Source organism: Gallus gallus, chromosome 2, assembly GCF_016699485.2.
Source record: "Gallus gallus isolate bGalGal1 chromosome 2, bGalGal1.mat.broiler.GRCg7b, whole genome shotgun sequence".
Taxonomy (NCBI): Eukaryota; Metazoa; Chordata; class Aves; order Galliformes; family Phasianidae; genus Gallus; species Gallus gallus.
Window position 1 is genome coordinate 29,325,175 of NC_052533.1, and position 25,072 is coordinate 29,350,246.

The 25,072-nt window shown below is 35.5% G+C and overlaps 1 protein-coding gene across 15 annotated transcripts in view; it reads left to right on the forward strand.

The window, feature by feature from the left end:
- The window catches only part of HDAC9 (histone deacetylase 9), a 450,242-nt gene that overhangs the window by 341,710 nt on the left and 83,460 nt on the right, over positions 1-25,072 (forward strand). For all 15 annotated transcript variants that reach the window (XM_040681503.2, XM_015281425.4, XM_040681502.1 and 12 more), the window contains 4 exons: positions 5,999-6,054; positions 6,298-6,385; positions 10,644-10,763; positions 11,101-11,198. In XM_040681503.2, coding sequence (XP_040537437.1) covers positions 5,999-6,054; positions 6,298-6,385; positions 10,644-10,763; positions 11,101-11,198 — 362 coding nt within the window. The remainder of the gene's footprint in view (positions 1-5,998; positions 6,055-6,297; positions 6,386-10,643; positions 10,764-11,100; positions 11,199-25,072) is intronic.

Below are 25,072 nucleotides of genomic sequence, written 5' to 3' on the forward strand. Positions count from 1 at the left end.
TTAGAACTAAATACAGTACCCATAATAAGGATTATTCTGTAGTTTACTTTGTATATCCTTTAAATATGTTGCCATTACCAGTGTTGACTGGTAATGGAAACATCCTTTTCTGTGATAGAAGCACTTAAGTGCCATAAATTTTTAATATGACAAATTTGAAACAGAAAAGACCTAAATAATAAACTATCAAGACCTGGTAGATGTATGGCTGCTCTCTGGTTTTAAGAAACTTCGAATGAATTAAGAAGCAATTTTGCAATAAATAAATAAATAAATAAAGTTTTAGTTAAAAGAGAGCTTGCATTCACTTCAGCCGAATTAAGAGAAGCACAAGCCCTTTCTCCTCCTTATCATATATGTGTGTATACAAGTGCAAGCACACACCATGTGTAGAGTTGCCCTGTTGGTAGTCAGGGGTCATTTAACAGAATGAAAGCAGTTGAAATGAGTTTCCTCCAAACCAGAATATGATATATTCCTGGGATGGTTCATTCTGATGCATCAGGTTGAAATAATACCAAAATAAATCTCATGTGTTTGGCCACTGAGATTCTGCTGTCATCTGCTGAATCATTCCCAGATAACTAAATTGAACCTGAAATTCTCATTCCAAATCCACTCTTTTCAAGGTCTTTGTCAAATAAGGTTTTGGATAAATCATTCTAAAATTGTGCTAATCTAGTGAATAAGCAAAATTACTTTAATTAATACAACTGCCCCCAACTCTTAATTTTCTACTCATGAAAGTATTTATATAAAAATCATCCATTCGTTTTTTGAAACTCTGCAACACTTATTAGAACAAAAATTCTAAAGACATGACAAGCAAAATGGGCTGAAAACAAATGTCTTCCTGGTCCTACAGTGTGCTTCCTTCAGTAATATTTCAGGCCAGCAAATTTTCCACGCCTTCTGGAACAACAGCAAACACTGCCTAACTACTGGTTACCTAAGGAAATCTTTCCTGGTAAATGCCTTGCGCTCAAGCGGCCCAAGGATAACTCTCCTTCTACAGACTCTGCCTTACTCTCATTTCTACCTCCTCGTCACACCCTCTGCCCTGTAACACTCTCCCTCTGACTTACTGAGTAATGTGTAGCAGCCACAAAAGGAAAGCATTTTTTTTTCTGCTGCTTAGGCTCAATATTATTAACAATATCTGATGAGTAATAAATAGTAAATGTTTATTTTACTAGTGTTAGAGAGATTATTGTTAAAATTTGTCAAAATTACCAGTGAAGTCTTTTAGATAGTACTTTATTTCCTTTGATTTTGCAAGTTACAGAATTACTAAGTTTTATATGGAACCATCTCCCCGATACTTTATCCCAGCAATTATGGTTATATTTATATCTGAATGACTATTATTATTTTATATAGCAGTACAACTTTAATTATATGTGGTGTGCAGCCTATCTCCATGACCACTCTGTTTTTAAAAATGTTTGTCTGTCTTTTCCCCAGTGTGGTTAGCACTAGCTTTGGCTTAAGAGGTGGTCACAGTTGCATACATGTTAGTCTGCAAGCACCAGCTTTTCATGTATATTCTCCAATGTTGTCTTCTTGGACCTTCAAAAATGCAGACAGGGAACTTTTTGTTTCCATCAGGCAGTTAAACATTTAACGTCCATTTTTGTGCTCATGGCTTCTACTAGCTTCCTCTGCAAGACAAAATGGTATTCCCTTATGTCCATTATTGTTTTCTTGGCAAATCTACATACTGCTAACACTACTCTGCTAAATCACAGGTTCTTGTTCACTGCATTCGTAGACCCCCAGGGCCAGATACTGGCTCCTGGTCTGGCAGTATGAATAGCTTGTAAAATTGTCCTAAAGGAGGTACCTGAGGATTGCCTCGTTCTTTCACCACCCTTATTCTTACCCTCCCTGCTGGATGGCATAGCTTGGAGTCATGTTACAGCAGAAGTGACCTGGTAAGAATATGGTTACCATTTTCAGGGTACTACTTGAAGAGGATCTTTGTTGGCAGCTGTGACTGAAAGTAGCCCTGATGTTTATTATTGTAGGAGTTAACTGAGTCCGAAGCAGAAACAAGGTTAAAGATGGCACTAAGGCCACTTCAGGGTTTGCACCTTGTAAAGTGTACTCTATGGAGCACCTTTTAAATTGAAAGAAATTGGATTTCTTCTAAGTTTGTAATGACAAAATATATATATATATATATAAAACATAAGGCGTATTAATTCTGACAGGAGAAGTGGATACATTTCTGTATAATAACTAAACCAGTTTCTACAAAGAAACGAGCTATTAGTTTCAGTCATTTGCTCCTGATTCTAAAACTTGTACAGAGCATAGCAAAAATAAAAATCTTCCATTAAAAACAAGTGAATGTCTAAGAATGCAATTTTTGAGCACTGTTAATTTTAAGACCTAAGGGCTAGATATGTTAAGGGACTTAGACATGTAGAAAATAAGAGATTCTGACATCTGATTTTGGATGTAGAGCTTTTAGTGTTGTTCTGAGTTAGCTAGCTGATCTCCATATGAAATAAACAGAGGTTCCTGAAAAAGTTGTCCTTAACATGTATGACTGCAATCAACTAGTGCATGGAACAGAGTTCTGCTGAGAAATTGCTCATCACTAGGGATTACACTCGCCTATTTCTGTGACAGCTTCTTTTCAAAGGTACATGGCTGGGAAATGCTAAGTATAATCACGCAATGGCTGAGACTTAAAATGCCTCTGGAGGTCATCTGGCCAAAGTAGTATAAGACTGCAGCTGGTATGCACTGCTTCTCAGCATGCCTGGGCTACCAGCCTGATTGATGGCTTGCAGCGCACTTGGAATTTGGGCAAACCAAGATCTCCCTTTCCAGACAGGGGAAGAGTGCCCACACCTTGCCACAGTCACTATATGTTGCCCCAGGGAAAAAGAACCCTAGCTCTACTTTTATCTCCTTTTGTCATAGAAATACCAAAGGAACTCTGCTGTAGATGGTAAGTCTCGAACTTTGAAGTAACCTACTGTGTCATGGTGATGTTTTGAATACTAATGTTGGAAAGGTTCAGGCAGTGGTGTAGTAGATACCCAAGCACGATGTAGTCCAAAGTTCTAATGCAGCACAATGCAGGAAAGAAACAACTGTGCCACCAAAGAAAACAGGGCTATAATATGAGGATGTACACCTCTATTCATTGGAAAATAAGCATCCAACTACTTCTCTGAGGTCACAAAAGACGGTGGAAAAAGAGCAATAATTTTTCTCAGTATTTTTTAAGATTCATCTAAGTGGGTCTATCTGCAACAGATCTGTTATGTGAACTGAATTTCAACAGGATTCCTTTTGTTCCTTGTTCAAATATGTACAGATTTTGGCATGTGTCTGTTTAGGCTTTACTCTTTATCCTCAGATTTTACTAAAGGTAAGTATATAATGACATAGACATGAATCCTGTTTCTAATGTTCATGTCTGTCAGTCAGTTTAATGTTCTGTCTACGTATAAAAGTGTCTGTATTCTGTTATAAGTAAGGCTTTGTACAAAAATGCTTTGAATTCATGTGTATTGGCTTCATTTTCAACATACTTTTCTGTGTTCATCTTTCTATCTTTAAAGCAAATTTTGCCTTTCTGTCTACTGTCCTGGTCTCACTGTCTGGTATTTAAATATTGCCCAACTAAATGAATTCATGTTCTGCTGTGCTAATACATGGTGAGCTCATGAAAAGCTTGAAAAAAGAAGAAACAAAATGTTTTATCAATTTCTTGAAAGATTCTGTTAATACTGTGTGCTGACTAGTTTTCAGTGTTTGTTAGAATTTCATTACATTATGTGCTACATCCATAAGATATTGTTCTCATGTGAATAATGAACTTGTTGTAATGTTATAAAAGTAAACATCAAAAGCAACAACAACAAGAAAACACCATATAAATGGTCACAACAGTAATGGAAATGTCTTTCATGCTCATGGAGAACTGGAATAGCTAACTAACTTGAGATCTGATCGCAGAAAATTAGCTATCTACAACAAAACAGTATTTCCAAGCAATCTTGTCAAAATAAGGAAACAGTAATGAGAAGCCTGTGGTGTAACTGTCATGTTAAAAGGAGAAGGGTCATTTTTTTCTTTCTGTATGTTCCCCCAAGAAATCCTGCCAGAGATAATCATCTTAGTTATATTGATCTCTCGGGAGTGCTGATAAACTTAGAAATAATGAGCTGTGGGCAGCTCTGATCCTTGCATGGATTTTGTTTCAAACTCTCAAATATTGAGAAAACAAAATACAGGTAGCATGAAGCTTTCTTTCCAGAAATGACCTCTTTTCTGAGTATTCTTTCCCATATTCATCTGTACAGTCCTCTGCTTAAATGTACCTTGTCTTTCCATAAATCTAGAAGAAATTTCTTTATAGAATTCTTCTCTAGGTCATATTTTGTGTGAAAAGGAAATGCAAAAAGCAACTGAGAGGCATCAGTGCTTTAGCTAAGAGCATAAAGCTGGTTTGATTCTGAAGACTAATGCAATCCACAATGTCTTTTTTATTGATGCTGTGTTTGATCTATAGACAATTTATCCTCCAGGAATGCTTGCCTAAATATGAACATATATATTTATTCTGTCTTTAGTTTCTTTGCCGCCTTCTTCTTGAAGTGAGGACATCTAATTCAAAATAAGGCATGATATAAAACCCTGCATATTCTTTCAATGGTGACCAGCAGAACCACTCTTTACACATGTACTCTGTTTGCACTGTAGTTTCCTGTAGTCTGATAGAAGTTTGGCCAGGGCTGCACAAAACTTTGCAACTGGCTGCTTAGATTAATGAAATGATATAAAATAGCTTGTTAGTAACTTTTTATAAAGCAATACTAGTGAAACCACATAGGTAGATAATTGTGCAGACACTCACAAATACTCCTATGTGAGTGAAAGTTGACAAATTATGTTCATTTCATATGAGTAATGACTGAAACATTGACATTTAACTAGCTTAAGTATATCTAACTGTCCTATTGTAATACTGATTATTAGAATATAGAAATATTCCATCCTTTCCATTCCTTCCTCCCTGAAAATGTAGTGTTCAGACTTGTAGTCCTCCATATACACATAGCATTTGCATGAGACTGTCTGAAAATACAAGTTTGGCTGATACAATAATGCACAGATTTTAGATTTTTATTTTGGTATATGTGTGAATAATCACAATTTTGATGTCAAATATATAACTGAATAGAAGAGACCAGCTATTTGGGGTAGTTGAAATAAAGGGTAAATTTGTTGAAGGTGTTACTCTTGAGTCTGTTGCAAGAAAAATTTGATGAGATAAATCCTCCCTTTAATCTAACATGACCACAGTGGCAAAAAATTTCTTCATCATCACTGTTGCTAATGTTGCCCTTTGTGAAAGTTTCTATGCAATTTCAGGCTGTGTGTTAGAAATTGACTTTAAGTAAAGTGTTAAACTTGTTAGCCTGGCAGGTTCCCAAGTTTAATTTATAGAATGCAGAAATATGGGATGTTCATTGCTTTTCTTTTTCTACTGTTAGGAATCGCATGTGTGTGAGTCTGAATGTATCATTTTGCCCTTCTGGAATGTAGAGTCAACAATGAATAATCTTTTAAAATATATACACCTGCCTACTTTCAGTTTGAAGAGTCTTGATCTAGAGCAATTTAAACTTATACAAATTTATATCAAGAATGGATTATTTATCTCTGCTTCCTTTTAAAACTGAATTCTAGGCAGCAGATTTGGTAACAACAGTTTTCTGATCCTGCCTTTTCCTCTTCTTTAGGTCATGTTGTTTGTGTGTGTATGTGTATGCTTGTGTGCATATTTATATAAGCTTATATACCACTATTCTCAAATGTATTATTTCTGGCACTACTGTGAAAGTGTCATTGAATAGAAAAAAGTGCTCAAGAGCCTCTAATAGATTTCAGTCCAGTCTGCCTGCTGCCCTGTTTTGCACTGAGTCAAGTATTTTTTCAAGCTGATAATTGAAAACCTATCTTGTTCTTACAGAATGGTTTTGCTGTTGTAAGGCCCCCAGGCCATCATGCTGAAGAATCAACAGCCATGTAAGTACCAGGGAATATTGCCCATCTTGGAGCACTAAGGTTACTGGCAATCACCTGTGTTGTGCATGTCTCTGTAGAACTGTAATTGTTAGCAGATGACTGAAAAGGCTTTCTAGGTACTCCCAGAAGCAGATTTATGGCCTCAGAGATCATATAGCATTTTTAAAAAATGCTCTGAACATTATTTATAGCTGTTTTCCTGACTGATTTGCTTTCTTATTTCTGTTCTTCTCTATTCCACAGGGGGTTCTGCTTTTTTAATTCGATTGCAATTACTGCCAAATACTTGAGAGACAAGCTAAATATAGGCAAGATATTGATTGTAGATCTGGTATGTATTCTTGACAAGAATCATATTTTCTGTGCATCTAGATAAAAGATAATGAATTTGTATTTATATGTTAGACTTTCCTGCTTTTAATACCTACAAGTAATAAAGGTGTGCATTTCCTCTGATTTTGGGAACTCATTAAAGCCAGGATGGCAGTACTGAAACCATAAACATCTATGTTTCACTTTAATGGTGTTAACTGCAATTTAATGAGAAGAAGGCACAGATCAGGGCAACTTTTATGGTCCTTAAATGAATTGATACTTCCACTGTTAAAATAACCCTACAGAACCCAAGTTTACTTCTCCCTACAGAATACAAACTTTAAATAGTCTGATGTGCTTTGAGGAATGCTGTTGCTTTAGTAACAAAGTTGGCCATTTCTCTCAGCTAGCAATGATTCAACTTGTTGTGTAAGCTCAATATTATTAAACAAATCAACAGGTCATTCCTTCTAAGAAGTTTGCAATTCATGTTTGCCAGCTTTTGATGGTTCCCTTAAGGAAAGCTATGTGATTAAAAATCCACTTCATAGGATTAGTCTTGTATTCTAATAGAAGGCATTCTTCCACAATGCTTAATAGTTTTAACAAATGGATTATTTAAATGCAGATGACATTTGGCATGTTGTCTATACTATTTTCATGAATAATGAATTGGAGTTCTGCCTTGCACTTAAAGGATCAGCCCAATGCACAGCCCAAGGAAAGTTGAATGCTGATTTATGAGCACCATTTTTGTTTTCTTACAGTTCATGAGGAGGTGTAATAGGGTGTCTGACAAAGCATAGACAGGAAATGAACCCTGGCATCAAAACCTAACCTGTTACATCTGCACTTAATTAATTTTTGCAGGTGATAAAAGATTTAAAGACAAAATATGTTAAAGGGTTTTTGAAGTGCAGAGCTTAATAGCCTAAATCTTGTTCATATCTGCACTCATAATTAAATCTTATTGTGAAGTCGTGGCCTTACCATCTAGCACTTTTGTTCAGTTAAACGTCCTGTTCTGGTTGTTGAAGAGAGCCAGAGAAGGGCAGTGTGAGAGAAAGAATAACAAGGGAAAAAATGAGCCGTAAAATAATTATATTGGTAAGTTCGATATTCTTAGGATGCTTTTTAAAATATGTATCATCGTTCTACTATCACTTAGGAACATACTTAAAAACTACAAGAAACCAGTATTTGTGAAAAAATCTCTATCATTTGCTGACTTGAATCTTACAGTTCATTGAGTTTTACTGCCATAAATGCTATCCAAAAGTGAGCTCTGTTTATTATTGATTTTGAATAAGAAAATACTCAAAATTGTCTTTATTTTTTTTTTTTTTAACTCTGAATGTTACATTACCTAGTCAAGAAAAGAAATCACTTCAATTTGACCTATGCAACCAATAAGCACTTAGGAATTCAACTTCAATTTTGCAAAGCAAGGTTAAATGTGCAAATCATTACCTGTGCAAATGATTACCTGTGAGGTTTCTTACGCTTACCCAGAAAAGTAGATAGGGAATGTTCAGCCTCTCTTTGACTCTATTCCATTGGCCAGAGTATCTCAGATGGTGAAAGGGGAGAAATATATCGCTGGTACAGATTACTTAATTTCTGGAGCAGATGCAATCTAGTCTCTAGCCTGCTCCATGGTCAGTGCAATGATGCACAAAAATTCATACAGAAAATTTCTTATATTCTTGAAAACTATGGATAATTCTCAATCCAAGCTGAATGATTGAATAATGTTAATGATGATGTCTCTATGTCCACGAACAAAATTTGAGCATCTGAAAGAAATAATGGAATTGCGAATGTTAGATTTGAAATTAACCTTTGAGATTATAATTTGATAGTGACTAGCAAAGCTGGATCCCATGCTGGATCCCATGTTGGCAGCTATGCGTGTTGCTACAATTTAAATGTTAAAAAGTAATGTTCAATCTGACATATTCAACAGAATTCTAGTTGAAAATGGAGTATAGTCTTCATAGTCACTATATGTCCATACAGAAATTCTTAAATTTAAAATGTTTAATCTTTCTTTCATTTCTTTTCTACACAAAAATAAAAGGTCTCTCTGTCATGTTTTCTTTCCTTATTTCACCTTTTGAATAAATCTTAATTTTTGAACTGACCTATGTATCCTGAATTCATTTGATCTACTAAGGGCAGAATTAGAACACATTTCCCACATGGTAATATCCATGGTCTTAAACAATGCATTCCTTTGTCTAAACAGAGAAGTTGCTGCTCTTGAAAACAGTAACCCTCAGTAAAATTGAAGTTTAGACAAAAAAGCTAGCCTTGAGATTTCAATACTAATAATAAAGCTCTGTCTGCCCTTTTAATTTGTTTTCTTGTTGTTTGAAAACCATTATAGCAAGAAGATATCCTAAGCATGCTTGGAAAAGGACTAATTTAAATCACAAAATGAAGTACTCCTACATTTTTAAGCATGGTTTCTGCAGAAATATCTATATTGCCACCATTGCTCCTCAGATTCTTGTTGAATTCCTGGTCCCAATATCATCCATACCCATTTATATGCTAGCAAGCTCTGGATCTGTTTTGGAATAAACCAATTAATTCTGTCCCAGATGAAAACTGGATGTGTTTCTGGGATTAGGCTACAAGCCACATTTGACTTCATTTGCCTACTAATACTATTCTGACTGCCTTCAACCCTCCAACACCGTCACACCAATGTGTGCTGCCTTGCACCCCTAACATACAGTTTTGCTGTGATTTCATCCTCATGTTTTTTCAAGTACTTTCAATTGAGAAAAAAAGTAATCACCACAATGTTAACCCCAGTAAGTCCTAGAGGAGACCAAGTCAAGATTAATGCAGTACACATGAGAGTCATTCTATGCAGAGAGCCTTGAGCAATGTGGGTGAGAACTGCAGGCTACATCAGCTGGCAAAGAGAACAAGCAATGGCCAATTTTTGCTGTGCTCTTCGCTGTTTAGACTTAACTTGACTCTATCTGGAGTCCAGGTATCCTAGAGAAAATGTGACTGTTGTTTCTCTGATACTTAATTTGTTTCAAACCTCGTAGCATTCGTAAAATATATAGTCTGAACGATAATGTCATCATTAAGTACTTTGTCTTACCTTCAAATTCTGTCCTTATGTCAGAAATTTTAAGTGGATCAACTAAAGGTGGAGAATGAACAATATATATAATTTTTTGTCTTCTTAAAAATCCCAACAGAAATGTTTACAAAAAAAGTTTAGTTTTTTTTCACCAAAGAGGGTTTTATATTTTTGCTGTAAAATTGTGTCTGAACGTACATTACAATAGTATGACTGTGAAAACAAAATTTAAAAATATGAAAATTCCATATTATGATTCTTTATTCTACAGATATGCAGCTAGAATTTTTTTTCAGTATTTTATTCAATGACAGAATTTCTTTTCTCTGGCATTCTATACTGTTCGAAGTATGGACACTGGCCAAGGTCACTCCTTGATTGTGGAAGGCACCATCCTATCGGCCAGATAATTTAATAGCTAATGAGATCATATTCCTATGTCTTCAACTGTTGCCGTCACGATTTTGTAAAAGTGAAGTATGAAGTCCTTTCCGCATCTGGCATCTCTTTTGATGTGGATCTAACTGCTGAGGGACCGCTAACTGAACTGAATGTTTCAAGAAAGCCAATTTACTCAGCTGGTCGCAGAGCCCTTGACCTCAATAGTGGAACTTGGCAAATCAATGAATACACTTATGTTTAGTGTTCTGTCAAGAATTGTGAAAAAGCTCTGTAAACCATAGATCCTTCTGCAAAATACTAGTTTGTAGTTTAAACATTAGTCTTTCTTCAGAGGCCAATGAGGCTAGTTAATTAAGCCTGAGGGGTTATGAACTGTTGGCAGTTAATAAGTCATAAAATTCCTCCATAAAACAGGATGCTAGATTCCATCACTGAGGCAAGGAGTACAAAGAGCTGGTGTATAAATATCTAATTGTACAAAAGGACTGGGATTTCTCAATGACTGCTCATCTGGAGTCTCCAGGGCATGCTCGCTATGGTTTCCTGATTTTTAGAAGCCAGTTTAAAAAATGAGTGCATTAAAGAGTAATTTGCCTGAAAGTTCAGGAAGTATGGGGTGGTGAAGGGAGGGGGAAAAGGAAAGACAAAAGAAGGGCAAGGGAGAGAGAGAGAAACAGAGAGAGAGGAGGTAAAAGAAAGCAGAACTGAGCTCTCTACACTGAGTTGGACATTATTACATTTGTCATCTGTTTTCTTTCTCCTTTAGGATGTTCACCATGGCAACGGTACACAGCAGGCTTTTTATGCTGACCCCAGCATCCTGTATGTTTCCCTCCATCGCTATGATGAAGGCAACTTCTTCCCTGGCAGTGGAGCCCCAAATGAGGTTAGGTTTATTTCTTTAGAGCCCCATTTTATTTGTATCTTTCAGGTAATTGCATTGCATGATTACCCCTAATTTTCTTGTCCCTCTCTGGTTCTTTAAATTACACCAGATTACCAAATTGTCCACTGGGAGCAGGGGACCAGTGAAGAACAAGTGCATAACCCAGAGCAGTCCATGTCAAATAAAGCTGGCTGATCTGACGTTTTGTTTGATGTTTGTTTCTAACGCACACTTTAGATCCTTTTTTTTTTTTTTTTTTTCCCTCCCTTCCCTCTCCTTCCCTCCTCTATTTTCCTCCTTTCTTCTCCTTTTTGGCATTTTCTTCCTATTTTTTCAGGTCGGAAGTGGCCCAGGTGAAGGTTTTAATATAAATATTGCTTGGACAGGTGGTTTGGATCCTCCCATGGGAGATGTTGAATATCTCACAGCATTCAGGTCAGTACCTGTTTCTTTTAAAGTTTGAAAACTGGTGGTACAACATAAACACATGAATAAGAATGACCGTAATTTTGAAAGACAGGAGAATGGTAAAACCCATGGTAAAATTGTTTTAATACCAGTGTCCTGGTATGTGAAATCTTAGTAAGATTAATAAATGGGTAGTTCAGTTGTAGTGGTCACTCACATAGAATAATAAGAAAAAAAAAGGTCGAATGAATTGATCAGTCATTCATTTTATTATTATCATATCATGCCATTAAAATGACTTTGAGCTTCCTAACTTCTCTATCTACAAAATTTAAATATGAGCAATGATACCAGACACAGGAAAAATACTCTTCATATTGATTATGGTTATGTGGAAGTATAGCACTTACTTACTTAAGTAAGTACTTATAGTACTTACACTTATAGTTACTTACACTACTAAGTATGGTCCAAACCCAGTGGGCCTCATTAGATTAAAATTCTCATCATGGTGCTCACAAATTTGACCATCATTTTCTTTGAATTTCAATGGAAAGCTAGTTACTTAAAAGTGAAAATTGTGAAATGTCTCAATAAGAATTATAGAAAATGTTGCATGCTATGTTTCTCTTTGCTTTCAATAGCTCATTATAAGTGGAATTTCATTCTCCCATAGGTGATTCATCATAATATTTAGTCTTATTTTCATGGGACTGGAAGAGATAGAACCACCTTCAAGCATACTCTGTTAGACTTACAGTAGTCCTGTTTTACACACATCATTTCCCTTCATTGTTCAGCAGTTCAGTGGAAGGGTTTAGTGAACACTTGCCTCTCATAATTGAATAAATGACACATGTCCGAAAAGAGATTTCAATTAGTGAAAGCTGACATACTGGAAAGGCAATGAAACAACTTCCATATCAGATCACGTCCAAGAATTTCAGTTTGAAGAAATGTATTTGCTTTATGTAGATTGAGTTATGTTCTTTACAAAATGCATCAAAAAAAGTATAAAACACATTTTTGCTTTATTTTCTGAAGTACTCCTGTGTTGTCCATGAAATAATATGTCAAGGATCTGATAAACAACATGCCTGAATTGAAAGTCCCAGTCCTAGACACAGAAATGGCCCAGCACATTCACAGTGTCACACAATCATTGTGAAAAAAAAAAGGTTTGAATTTTATTTACAGCATTTGCCTGCACTTACAAAAAAATCTAAACAAATAATTAGTGACAAATTTAAAACTCTCTATACCTCAATGTTGCCTCAAGCTCTTTCCAAGAACTTTTTTATCTTCCAATGTGTTATTCTTTGTTGAGATTTTATGAAATTGAGGGGACTGGATGGTTCAAACAACTGATATTGGTATCTGATATTAATGTCTGATATGATCACCCCAGATTTCTTGGTCTGGATGCAACGTAAGCCAATAATGATATAGGTAATGTGACCATGTTAGCACTGTGGAGAATGATGATCTAAGAAGACTCATATAAATGACTACAACTGTAACTGGAATCTCTTCTATCCTGACAATAAATAAAGTTGAAAAATCTTTTCAAACATGTTCTTTGCCGTTCTAGTAAAAGGCACACTCATGAGCAGTTTGAAGCAGCTCATACTACTGCTAAACATTTTAGTCTGCTTCAGAGTTAAAGGGACTTTCAGTCTGCAAATGTTTTGCCTTGCAAAATAGCACTATTCAGAAAAATAAAATTAGTGTAGACTTCTACACAATGACTAATCATTTGCAGGCATACCACTAAAATAAGTGCTTTTAAAGGATTAGGTTCTCCTTTAAAAGAATTGCTGATGGTTCAAAATTTAATATATTTTAAATTTTAATAACAATAATTATAAGTAATTTCAAATTTAAATAATTTTAGATGCATCCAGTTAGTATTCCAATTAATGTGGGCAAGAGCTCACTGTTAAATAGTTAACTGCTATTTTTAATTCTTTTTCTAGAACTATATGCTGTTGACAAATTATAATACATGCTACTGTTTTCCTTTTTCCAAAAGTAATTGAACAACAGGAAGTGTTTCCCTATGTCCTAAGCTCCTTTTCACCCAAGAACAGTCTTTTTACCATCTGTAATGCTTTTGATATGAATTTTTTATGAATATTATGGCATCAGTGAAGAAAAGAAATTTGTAGCATGGCTACAAATATCTATAAATTATGTAGGATAAACCAGATACTCATTTTCTCTGGGTTCGCTCTGAGTGGTAGGTAAACTTACAATTACTAATGATGAGCCAATCTTTGAAACAGAATCTATCCCTGCTATGATCCAAAATACCATAGATGGTGTAACATGCATTATGAATTTGGCCAGGACAGAATTATGAGACTATGGTCAGGAATGAGAACTCCACAGTGCAATCCTTTTGCCATAGATAGGAAGGAAGGTAGAGTCTTGGAGAAAACCAATAGGAGACTTAGTAAACAAGCCAGCAAGTCAGCAGTTGCTCAGGAGCTGCAACAGGTCAGTTTATATGGAAGTATGCAGTAAAATTTGTAGTTAGGAAAATGAGCTTGTTATTTTTTAAATAAATTCGTTTTAGAGACAGAATTATGTAGGTGTTCTTAACCAAGAGATGTAGAAAGCATTGGATATCCTCATTTCTGAGAAGAGAAAACTGAAGAGACAAAATTGAGAGATTCTCTCTTCATATTTATTCCCCAGCAGGGAGAAAACTTATACAAGATTCAGTCCCTAGCAAAGGCAGTGTGCTGTTAAAGTTCCCTTCCAACACAACGAAGATGTCAGGAAGTTTGTAGGCAGGTGGAGCTGAGCTGGAGAGCAGTTGAGGCTTCCTGCTTTCTAGCAACTTGGAAGCTTAATTCTTTGAGTCCTTAGGAACTGAGCTCCCAAGAGAGCCCACATCGCTTTTGCTTTCTAACCAGCAGAACCCTAGTATCTTCCCAGAATTGCACTAAGCACTTATTTTAGGTGTTTACAACCATCATTCTAGATAACTGATTACTTCTTGGTTGACTGTCAGATTTCACAGCAGCGATCCTTCTGAATGATAATGTCCACATAAATAGAGACCAAGTCCTTTTTTATGACTCCAAAAATTTGCTCAGGTACTCTATACGATGATGTATTAGACATCAGGAATTGTTCATAGGGAATATACTTCTAGAACTGTACAAGCATTTATACACACACACATACATATAAATACATGTAGCTGAATATTTGTAATTTTCAGCTGCATAAATGACTAGATAGATCTATTTGAATCAAATCCTATTGTGACTTAATGAGATTTCACCTCACTGTCTTCCTCCAAACCATCCTAGAAAATATTTCTCCTTTTTTTAGAAAAATAATAATAATAATAATAAAAAGTTGTATAAAAATTCAAGACAGTTGAAGATGAGTGATAACCATATCACAGAGTAATTACTTCAACAGAATGTGGTGGCTTCCATGGGACACTAGTGGGAAACTGGATGATGGTTTGAGTCTGCCGTTTAGTTGTCTGTGCTACATGGAGAGTATTTCTTGTGCTTTTAAAATAACTTGTTGTTGTTGTTGTTGAGCGTAAAATCCAATTTAAATAGTTTTAGGCATGTTAAAGATTTTATTTGTAAAGGTGGGTTTCATTCCATTCATATTCAGTTTCTAGTAAGAAAATGTATTTACTCATGTTAACTACAAGAAAGTAGAAAATGTAGGAGGCAGAAGTTTCTGTAGAATCAAATAGAAGTGCATTATTTAATTTTGCCAGAAAAGTTTTGTTTGATATTTAGCGTAGTTAAGCAACTGTTTTATCTTCAGATTTCCTTGAATGTTTTTTTTCCTAAAGAGCATTCATGTCTTCTTTTTCCTTATGATAACAAAAACGCACAGCTCCTTACCAATATTTTCAAGGCCTGTGGCTCTAGAGAGTTATGTTTCATCATTTAATTCCATCTATTTAAGTGAAATTTGTTTTAATCTCTTTGAAAATCTAGGAGATAGTTGCTGTTTACAAAGATGATGATTCTACACTTCAGTTTATGAGAATGTAATCCACACTCTTCTGCCAGCAGCTATAGAAAAAACAAGAGGGATGGTCAGATACTAATGTTCAAATAATTACTTTCTTAAGCTACACATTACACCAGATGCTTTCAGTAAAGGAGGCAGAAGGTCTGTGTTGTACGCACACATATGTACATGTATGCATTCAGAGTTTACAGATGACAGAAGAAATCTGTTTTCGTTGAGCAAAATATAGCAGATGCAGGAGGAAATGGAAACAAATGTGAGAGCTGAGAAGAGTGAAGGAGAAGCAAGAGACAGAAGGAAACTGAGTGTGCCTTCCAACTGCTTTGTACTGCTTTTATTCAACAAAGGAGTTGTAAATTTAGTTTAACCAGCCAGTATGCTCTGGCTGTTTTGCTCTACTCCAGAGTAGCGTAAAACAGCCACAGCATATCAGTGAACCTGGCCATAAAAGCTTACATAAAATGAAATGTGTGTGTGTTTCTTGGAATCGTTAGAAATAGCTCATGACAATATTATATTTGAAGTTGATTTTTAGCAGTCATCTGTATGATTTTAATTTAATACAGTGAGCAAATTTAAAATACATGAGTGACACTAAGGTGGAGTTAGGAATGAACTTATATATCCATGGTTTAATTGTAAATACAACACAAAATTTGTAAGTAATTCAAAATAATTATTTCTTAAAAAAAAAAATTCAAAACCAAAGTTGTATTTGAAAACAATTCTGTCGAAGTGTAGAAGTAAAAGAATATAAGGGTACACAAAAAATCTTCACTCCCTTTCAGGGAAATTATTTTGGTAGAAAATGAATATGTTTAAAAATCACTGTGGTCTAATCCCTGATGAAAAATATTTAAAAATGTTCATTTTAGTCTTATAATCTTACAGGGCATAATTAAGATTATTTGAGTAATAACATGGATGTGTAATGAACTATTTTTGGTCTTAGTTTTGTATTTCCTGATCTGGTGGTGTTTTATTTTGATATTTATTGTGAAAAACATTGTAAATGCATTTTTGTTCCTTTTCAAATATATTCTCCTTACTAACTCCGTTTCTGAATATATACTATTGTTTGTTTTTAGTTGATTTTTTTTCTTACTTTTGAAGTTACAAATTCATATATACACTCCAAAAGGAAACTCAAAGAAATACTGGTGTGTTTTACTTATACTGTTTCATGTAAGTATATTAAAAATGCGTGTGTTTGTGTACCATGTGAGTAGATGAAGTGTACACTCTTGCCGATGCATATTTATTGTTTTAAACATTTGGATTCCCCTTGTCACATTCCTTCTTATTTTTCTTCTCTCAAAAGTCAGCATTTCTTGTGTTTTCAATCTGTCTTTATTTAGAAATATATCTAGCTTTTTGTGATTGCAATTGCTCATCTCTGAAACTCTTCTTTTCTCTAGAAGTAAGCTTAATGTACCACATGAGGGCGAACCATCGATTTATATTATTTTGAATATTACTATCGCTTTATTTGACGTCACCCCTCTGCAATATACTTTAACTCTCTGAACAGAAACCCTGGTTTCTGATAAACAGAACAAAAGAATGTGGGAGTCAAAAATCAACATTTTCCCTAGCTGTACCTAGCTTTTTTTGTAGTAAGCCATAGAACAATGGTGTATTGTTATAAAGTTTAATTAATTCCACAAAGGACAATTTTGAGATAATAATTCTAAATATTCATAGCTTAACGCTGCCATTTCTATGACTACAGTGTCCAGAGGCTGCTGATAGGGTTATGTTATGGTCTAAAAGCTATGTTAAGACTCAGTTTCTCTTTCTAGAACTTGTAGTGAAAAAGATAAAAACACAAAAATGTGGGAAAGGAAACAAAAAAGCCAAATTAGCTCCTCGGCTTGATGAGTCATAAAAGAACCAGAAGTATAAAAAGCCAAGATCTTCAGAACCTTAATCTATTGTGTTATCAGAGAATTCCATTGGCAGTCGGCTCAGACTAGCAAAATGCCATGTTTATCTTAACTAATGGAAATAAACATTTTATTTCTCAATATTTTCTTTTATAATAACTGGCAAGAATTACCCTAGAAACTGTTATCTCTAGTCTATTTGTAGACAGCAGTGGGTTCAACACTTCATAACGAGGAAGACAGATTCTCTGAGTCATATGTGCAAGAGGCAGGTAATGATTCACCCAAATGCAGATGGATGTTATGGAAAGTGCTAATTGTCCATAATCCTGCATTCTCATGTGTATAGTATCGCTTTATGTGGAAAAATATAGCTGAATGGAACACAGTTATGGAAGCTCTAGGAAGTGTATGTAATGGTATCTGTATGTAGGTATATAGTTTGCAGTCATCCGCAGCATTCTACAGAGTTCTAAGTTAAAGTTACAATCAATTGTACATTTCTGAGTTTGTCAGCTTCTACCTAGTGTTGTTATAAGATGGGCATATCAGTCAGAGATCTTTCTTTTCCATTCTGTCACAGAAAATGTCTGAGCAGTATTCAAAGAAAGGTACCTGAAACAACTGAAAAAAGGACATCCTGAGCAATTCCATTTGAATAATTTGGGAAAAGGTTGAAGGTTTTTGGAATATTATTTTTAAAATCTACTTAGAATATAAGTTCCATGTGTAAATATCCAGTAGTCCTATGGATCAGTGGCTTTGGAAAAGCTTTTCATTGTGACTTTTTTGGGAATAATGGTAAATTTTAATGCTGTCTTTATCTGGACAAAGGTTCTAAAGGTTCTGAGTGTGCAGATTAATATTGTCTTAGTATTTATTAGTATTGGTATTGGTTTTGGTATCGGTATTGGTAGTATTAGTACTAGTGTTAGCACTCATCAAGAGAGACTCTTTAGGATATTGAGAAGCAGAGTTAAAAGCACTTGAAACTTTAGCATAAACAGCTTTTCAACATTTTGTTATACTTCAGAGTTCACCATAAAACTAATCCTGGCAGCACTGTTTATATCCTGCAACTCTTTGTTCTTCCTTCTTCTTTAATTTTATTTGGAAAATCTAACTTCTTCTCACCAAACTACCCTAAATTTTCACCTTTACTGTACCAGGATTTTAAAACTACATACGATGCTCCTTTCATGCACTGGAACTAGAGAAATGAAACCTTTCATTACAGAAATTAATTAGTGTCAGCTTACTTTTCTACAGATGCACAGCTCCTTTTATTGACATAGCAGAGAAGGGGGTGGAGGAGAAAGGATAATAAAATATGGCATGTGTCAGGTTTATGTGGTTCAGGTTAAAAACTTTTTGATTAAAACCTAAGCTGTACATGGTCTGTAGTTTAAAAGTACCAAAAAGTACCTGAGCTCTTCTGCAGTAGAAAAGTTTTCCAATTTTTGTCAAGTTGGAAAGATGAAAGGGTAAAGGTGTATGGATAAAGAATTGTCAAATATTTTGATGAAAAGATGAGAAATACCACTAAAAACATCCTGGAAGAAATTAAAAAGCTGGGAGAGAAAAGTTTTTTTACTCTAACAGTCAAAATATCTGTGTTATTTAAAACAGAGATAAATCTTAGGTCTGAATTAAAAGTCCTACAGCAACACTGAGCGATTGTGTAGATGTCCAGCCTCAATTTAAATTTTGTTGCTTTATAATAACTTTTGAGAACTACGCTATAGCCTGTAAAAAATATCCACATGTTCTCTGCTGGAACAGCCCCAGACTATAACAGAACCACTAGATTGCACCCTGGTGCTTTATGTATTGTTTAATTGTTTTCCTTTGGTGGGTATTTTTATTAAAAGCCCATTATCCAGAATCAGACAGAAGTGTTGTTACAAGAACAGCAGAAACAGAGGCCTTTCAGCTACACAGTTCTTATTCATGCCTTCTTTAGCCAGCTTAGCTAATGAGAGCTCCACTATTCTTGTTTTAGTACTTCAAGAAAAAGAAACCAGAGTTTTTATTTTCCTCCTTTCAAACATAAGTTGGATTGCAAAGAAGTATTGTGAGGTTGTGTGTGTGCTCACACACCTGGTGTGTCTGTATAAGATTGTGTAGATACCTCTGGGGGATGTCTGTGCTTATAGATGTTCACATACTTTTGCATCAGTAACTCCTTGGAAATATTTTTAATGTCTAATGATTTTGTGTACCTATGATACTCTTTGCCTGTAAAGAAACTGAATTAAAGGAACAAGTCTTTTTCACAAAACAAAACAAACAAACAAACAAGAAACAAACAAACAAAAAAAGTCCATATTCTAGCATGTAAAGCCCCAGTAATTCTAAAGGAAAACAGAAAAATCTAGCAAGACACAAATTTTGAAATCCTGAGTTATGCTGAGTAGCACTCTGCTCAGTGCTGCAAGATCTTATGAGGTTTCATGTTACTGGATGCCCAATTCTGAGTATGTTATTACTTTTTAAAGTGAGTTCTTAATCTTGCAAAAGAGATGTTTAAAGCTATGAAAACACATATATCTCAAAAATAGATATCTAATGAAAAAGTTCAGGGAGGTCTATGACTCATGATTATGTGGTATTAGCACTGCTTGGGCCACCAGTAATCCCATTAAATCAATACAGCTTCATGAGTACATTGTTGCTCAGTGAGGGAATCTATCAGACTTCAAACTCCTACAAGTAGTATAAGAAAAAAAGCTCATTTATGGAGTAATTTACCATGTTCAGCATATGTTTGTATTTTTTTTAAAGAAAGTGAAGCCTTTGTCCTGTGATCAAAAATACTTAATTTTAGGTCTTCTAGGGTCTGCTCTGCACACCATCATTAATTAATTAATGGCTAATATGTAATGTTGCTTATACTCAATAGTAACTTCTTGCAAAAGTCATCATTGAAAGTTTGTGAAACCAAAGGCTGTTCACTAGTAAATGTGACAGGATCTGATCCTAGATAATTTGACTACACTTAGTATATTTGAGTAATTAAATCTTTCAAATTATCTGCAAACACTGTTATGATTTATCATGACTTGAAACAAAACAAGCTTTTAAAGTTTATCTGACTCATATGTTTGCGTACCACTGTCTTTCTCGTCATACTATATTGGGTGTCAAAATAAAGTTAGCAAAATTCTAAAGGTGTCAAAAATCCACAAAAAATTAAACTGTAAAGATTACAGTGCATTCATTATAACCGGGCTGAAAATAGCTATGCCTTGGGGAAGGCATATCTGGGGAAGCTGCTTAGTATTTTTTCTGTGTCATGCTACAGTGTACATTCATGTCAGATAATATAAAATAGAGGACTAAAGGGAGAGAAGGAAGAGGAAGCTTATTTGGTCCTTTTTTTTCCCCCATCAATGAATTCACAGGTCTTTTCTGCTTTCTCTCTCCTATGCTGGGTGTGGTGTGAATTACTAAATAGAGCTGACTAAAGACAGCAGTTCCAGTAAGTAGCAACTGTCCATGGTTTTGACATACGATTTTCTTTTACACTGAAACAAAACCAAAACCATTTGAAAACTTCCAAGAAAACAGCTAAGTGTGTGCTTCAAACCCTTTCATGACTGTGTTCATCTCTAGCCTCATGGTGAGGACTCTAGGAAGCAAAAAACTCTAAATGAAAAAAACTTATCCCTGAGTTATTAAAAACAATTTTTCTTCCTTCATTCTTACAAATCAGGGACTTGAACCTGACCTTATCATATTGGAAGTTAATGCCTCTACTGTCAAGTTATTTGAAATGTTTTCTCTTTTCCGTACTCCAAAAAAGGTCACCCTGTGCAAAATACGAGGGATCCACACATACAGAAAGATTCTATTTTAGTAAAAAGATTCATGTCATGAAAAAGTTACACATTTCATCATGCACTATTAATCTGACAGAAGAGTGCCTCCAATTTCTGTGTGACAGGGACTTCTCAATCCCCATGTTTATGAACACCTGCTTCGTTCCATATGTGATCAGCTTTCTATGGAAACAGGTTCCCTCTGGATCTGAAAATTACAATTTATCACCCACCCATTTTCTCTTCCCTTATTCATCTATTTAAATTTGAATTCCTCTCATAAGAGGCTATTGTCACTAGTGATACAATCACATTTCACTGAAAAGTAGAAGCACTATTAAGCTCTCTGTCACCCTCTCCTTCCTCCATCTCTGTCCTCAAAACCACTGAGCATGGATTGCAGTCTGTCCTGCAGTTCTGTTCTAGACCTTCCTCAGAATAGAATCTCAGCCTTCCTTTCCTCTAAAACTGTGCTATATTTCCTATATATGAACAGTAGCTGAGTTTGTATACTGCTAAGTTCTCCAGAATGTATAGTCAGGAGCCACTTACACATAGAGAGTATAGACAGGAGTCATCTTTCTGTTCTTCCTTTGCAGTCTAATACAATGAGGTTATTGTACATGACAGTAGTTCCAGTATAACGTACTAATATAAATATGTTATTATTAAGAATAATAGTAAGATTTTAAGAGTTAAAAGATTGATCTGGGAGATGTTTTTGATTGATAGAAATAAGAAGGGAGGTAGGCTGTTACTCTGCATCACATTGCGTGAGAGGTACACACCCTCAGCACTGGGGACAATGGTTGAATATGGCACCTGGGGTCATGCAAGCTGGTGGAGTCCCTGGGACCAAGGCTGACATTATCCCTTCAAGTTCTCAGTTCTGATGGAGAGAGGGTATCTTCCTAGGACTTGAAAGGGGGAGATGGAGGGATTGAGTCCTCTAGACCAGATGAAAGATGTGCAGTTCTTTGTTTTCTATGTGAATGAACTGATTTTTTGTGGAACACTGTAGTGTGGTCCTGTATTCTGGAATTGTTCTTGTTCCAGTGAGACATATGGATATGGTACTGGTAGGATTCAGTCCTTCTCCAAACAGGCTTTGGGAGTATGATCCCCTGTTCATCTAACTCAGGAACACACATATTGCTCAGTATCACTGCTGCAGTGTCCATGATCTCATTTAAGCCCATGAGCATGCATATCTTGTTGACATCTAGGGAAACATGATGATTATCAACAAAATGTAGAGCCTGTTGTACATTGCATCACTTCAAACACAATAAGGTTATTAAGGCTAGAATGTAGAATGTAGAATGTCACTTGCAGAATTTAAGCAAGATATAAGAGCTTCCTAAGTTTCTATTATAGTTTTATTTCCAGCACTATTCTTTGACAAACTAAATAAATTACTGCATGTATTGGACCTCTGAGGCTTGGGGCAAAGAATGGAAAAATTATTTACAAAAGCTCGAAAATATTTAATCACTAGAGGCAGGGGGCAACTGTGTTTTAATTAGCAGTTCCTCAGGCTATTGGCTGGCTGGAGGCTTTCTCAAACAACCACACAAATGCACTGAATAGCTGTTTGCCAGCCTTAGGGTCAGGCCTGAGATGAAACAGATAAGATAATTGGCTCTAATGAAATCCAGAAGGCCTTGGCTTTCTTGTTTGAGCTTGGATTTGAAAAGTGCGTGTGGAAGTGAGGCTTAATTCAAACCAGTCCTGAACTAGGCCCATTTTTCAGTGACTTTGATATTGTTTGAAGTTCTGAAAGTGTTCGCCACACCACTAGCCTGCTGGGCTGGGCCTCCCCGGTCACCTTAATTACTGAGCTTTATTGCTGACTTTACTACACAGGAAAGGAGCCATTATATGTTCCATCAACATCAGCTCTCCTCAGATTGGAGGAAAGGGCAGGGTGAAAGGCCACTGTAGGAAGGCAAAAACTTCACTTTGAGGTAGTCAGATCATTTACCCGTGTTAAATTTCACTGTGCTATGTGCGTACATTCCTCAAAACACAGAAGCCCAATTTCCATTTTTTTTTAGCAAGTGATTACTTTTCAAAACATTTTGTTTGTGTCTGATTAGCAGGAGGGGACATTTATTCTTAGAGGTGGAAAAGAAGGCAAATTTTAACAAACGCCTAATTAATCATCACAGAGGAAAGAAATCTAGTTAAAATCTGTAATAAAGAGAAATTGTTCTTAATGCTTCTTTGAAGTGGGAATAAGTGAGGAAACCCCTACGGTGTGTTTGCAGACCTGACACCCTACAGAACCTACTCCTTGCAACTAGCCTGATATCTTGAGGGTAACTTGTAACATGCTCTGCAGAAATGGAACGGTGCCTGTGAAATACTGTAATGGCAAGCAACCGTTGAGGTATTTTAGCAATCTTAGTTCTAAGTTATTCTCTTCATGATAATTACTTTCAGAATTTGGTCCTAATCTCTTTAGTTGCTGCAGCTGGTGGTGCTGCTGGAAAAAAAGGAGGCTGGGTGAACTCATGTGCATGAATGAATTTTCAAATCTGGACACCCTGTAGTGGAAGAGATGTCTGTGGGGCTTCAGGAGTCAGTGTCCGAGGCCATGGAAGTTCCTAGGAAGTTCTGCTATTGGGAAACCCAGGACAGATCCCACAAATGCTTAGACATGTGGCTGAATGTATTTACATATTAATTCCATGCTCCTTAACCAGTTGGGCTACTAATCTCAGTACAGCTACACATGTGCATTAATGTTTGCAGGATTGGGCCTCCCAAGACTAATTGGCCAGTTTGCACCTGATCCCATATTACCAATACTAATAGATAATAAAAGAAATACTGATTAATATTACTTGCTGGTGGGAATCAGTCTGTGAAGTACAGATCAAGATGCACAAACTGTATTTCCATGAGCTTGGGAGGAAAATCAGAAAAGACTAAAAATTCAGTTTTGTTGCTGTCTCCTCTGTGAGAATATATATATTTTTTCATTTCCTTTGTGGGTTTTTTTTTGTTTGTTTTGTTTGTTTGTGGTGGTTTTTTTGATTGTTGCTATTGTTTTTAAGGAGCTAGTAGTCCTGCTTTTCTTAATAGCTTGAATATGTCTTCATTAAAATCAGAAATGTCACAAAGATGCTTTCTGCAGAGTATACAGCCCTTCCTTAATGCAGCAGTTTCACAAAGAAGACTTCTATAATTTGAGATAGTATCACTTTGTGTTATTTTATGAATAATATCTGTGCTATAATGCAGATTTTACATCTGTATGGCAGAAGATTTTTTAACACAAAAGATTCCTATATAAGAAGCCTGAAGGTTTCTTGTTTTTCTTCCCTTTCATATGCCCTGTCATTTTAACATGTTTTGTTAGTAGAATGGCAAATTGGTTATACACTTTAAAGAAAAGCAGCAGGTTTTAGTTTTTTTAATCAATATTTTGTGAAATTTTAACCTGTTAAACCCATAGCCAGCATCACAGGGAGCTAGTTATATGTATATTGACACACATTTCATTAGCACTAGGCTAAGACAGAATACCTTTTGAAATAATCATAATTCATTACAATTATCAGAAAACAATGATTTCCCGTCTAATATAAATGGTTGTTTTGTGAGAAAATAGTAGTGTAGGTGTCATAGCGTGAGAGTTCCTGTGAACAGTATTTCCAGATGGATAGATGTTCTGCTCCTTATTTAACAGTAGATTTTGTTTGCTCTCATTTTTGATAACTGTATCAAAAATGAAAACTTCCTTCTTGATACTGTGCTTCTTAAGAGACAGTTCGCTATCTGAAACTCTTAACAAAACTATGTAGAAAATCTGCTGTTTTGAGAAATCAAGAATTCTTTTTTTAAACAGAAGAAGCATGACAGTGAAGGACAATGATGTGCCACTGTGAAGGTGTACAACTCATGTGTTTCAACTACATTTCCCACATTTTGTGGAAACTACTGGGATTTAGGGGAACATATAAAGTGATATAAAGATATTACAATATATTGGAAAAGACCTTTTGCTGGGAGAAGTGGGACTGAATAATCTATTAGTGATTTAATTCATACCTTACAAATATGCCTGACAAAAAATGATGTCTTCAAAAAAAGGAATAAGAATATGAAATCTACTTGTGATTTAATCTGACCTTTGCACACCTGTCTACAAACATTATACAGTTAAGCT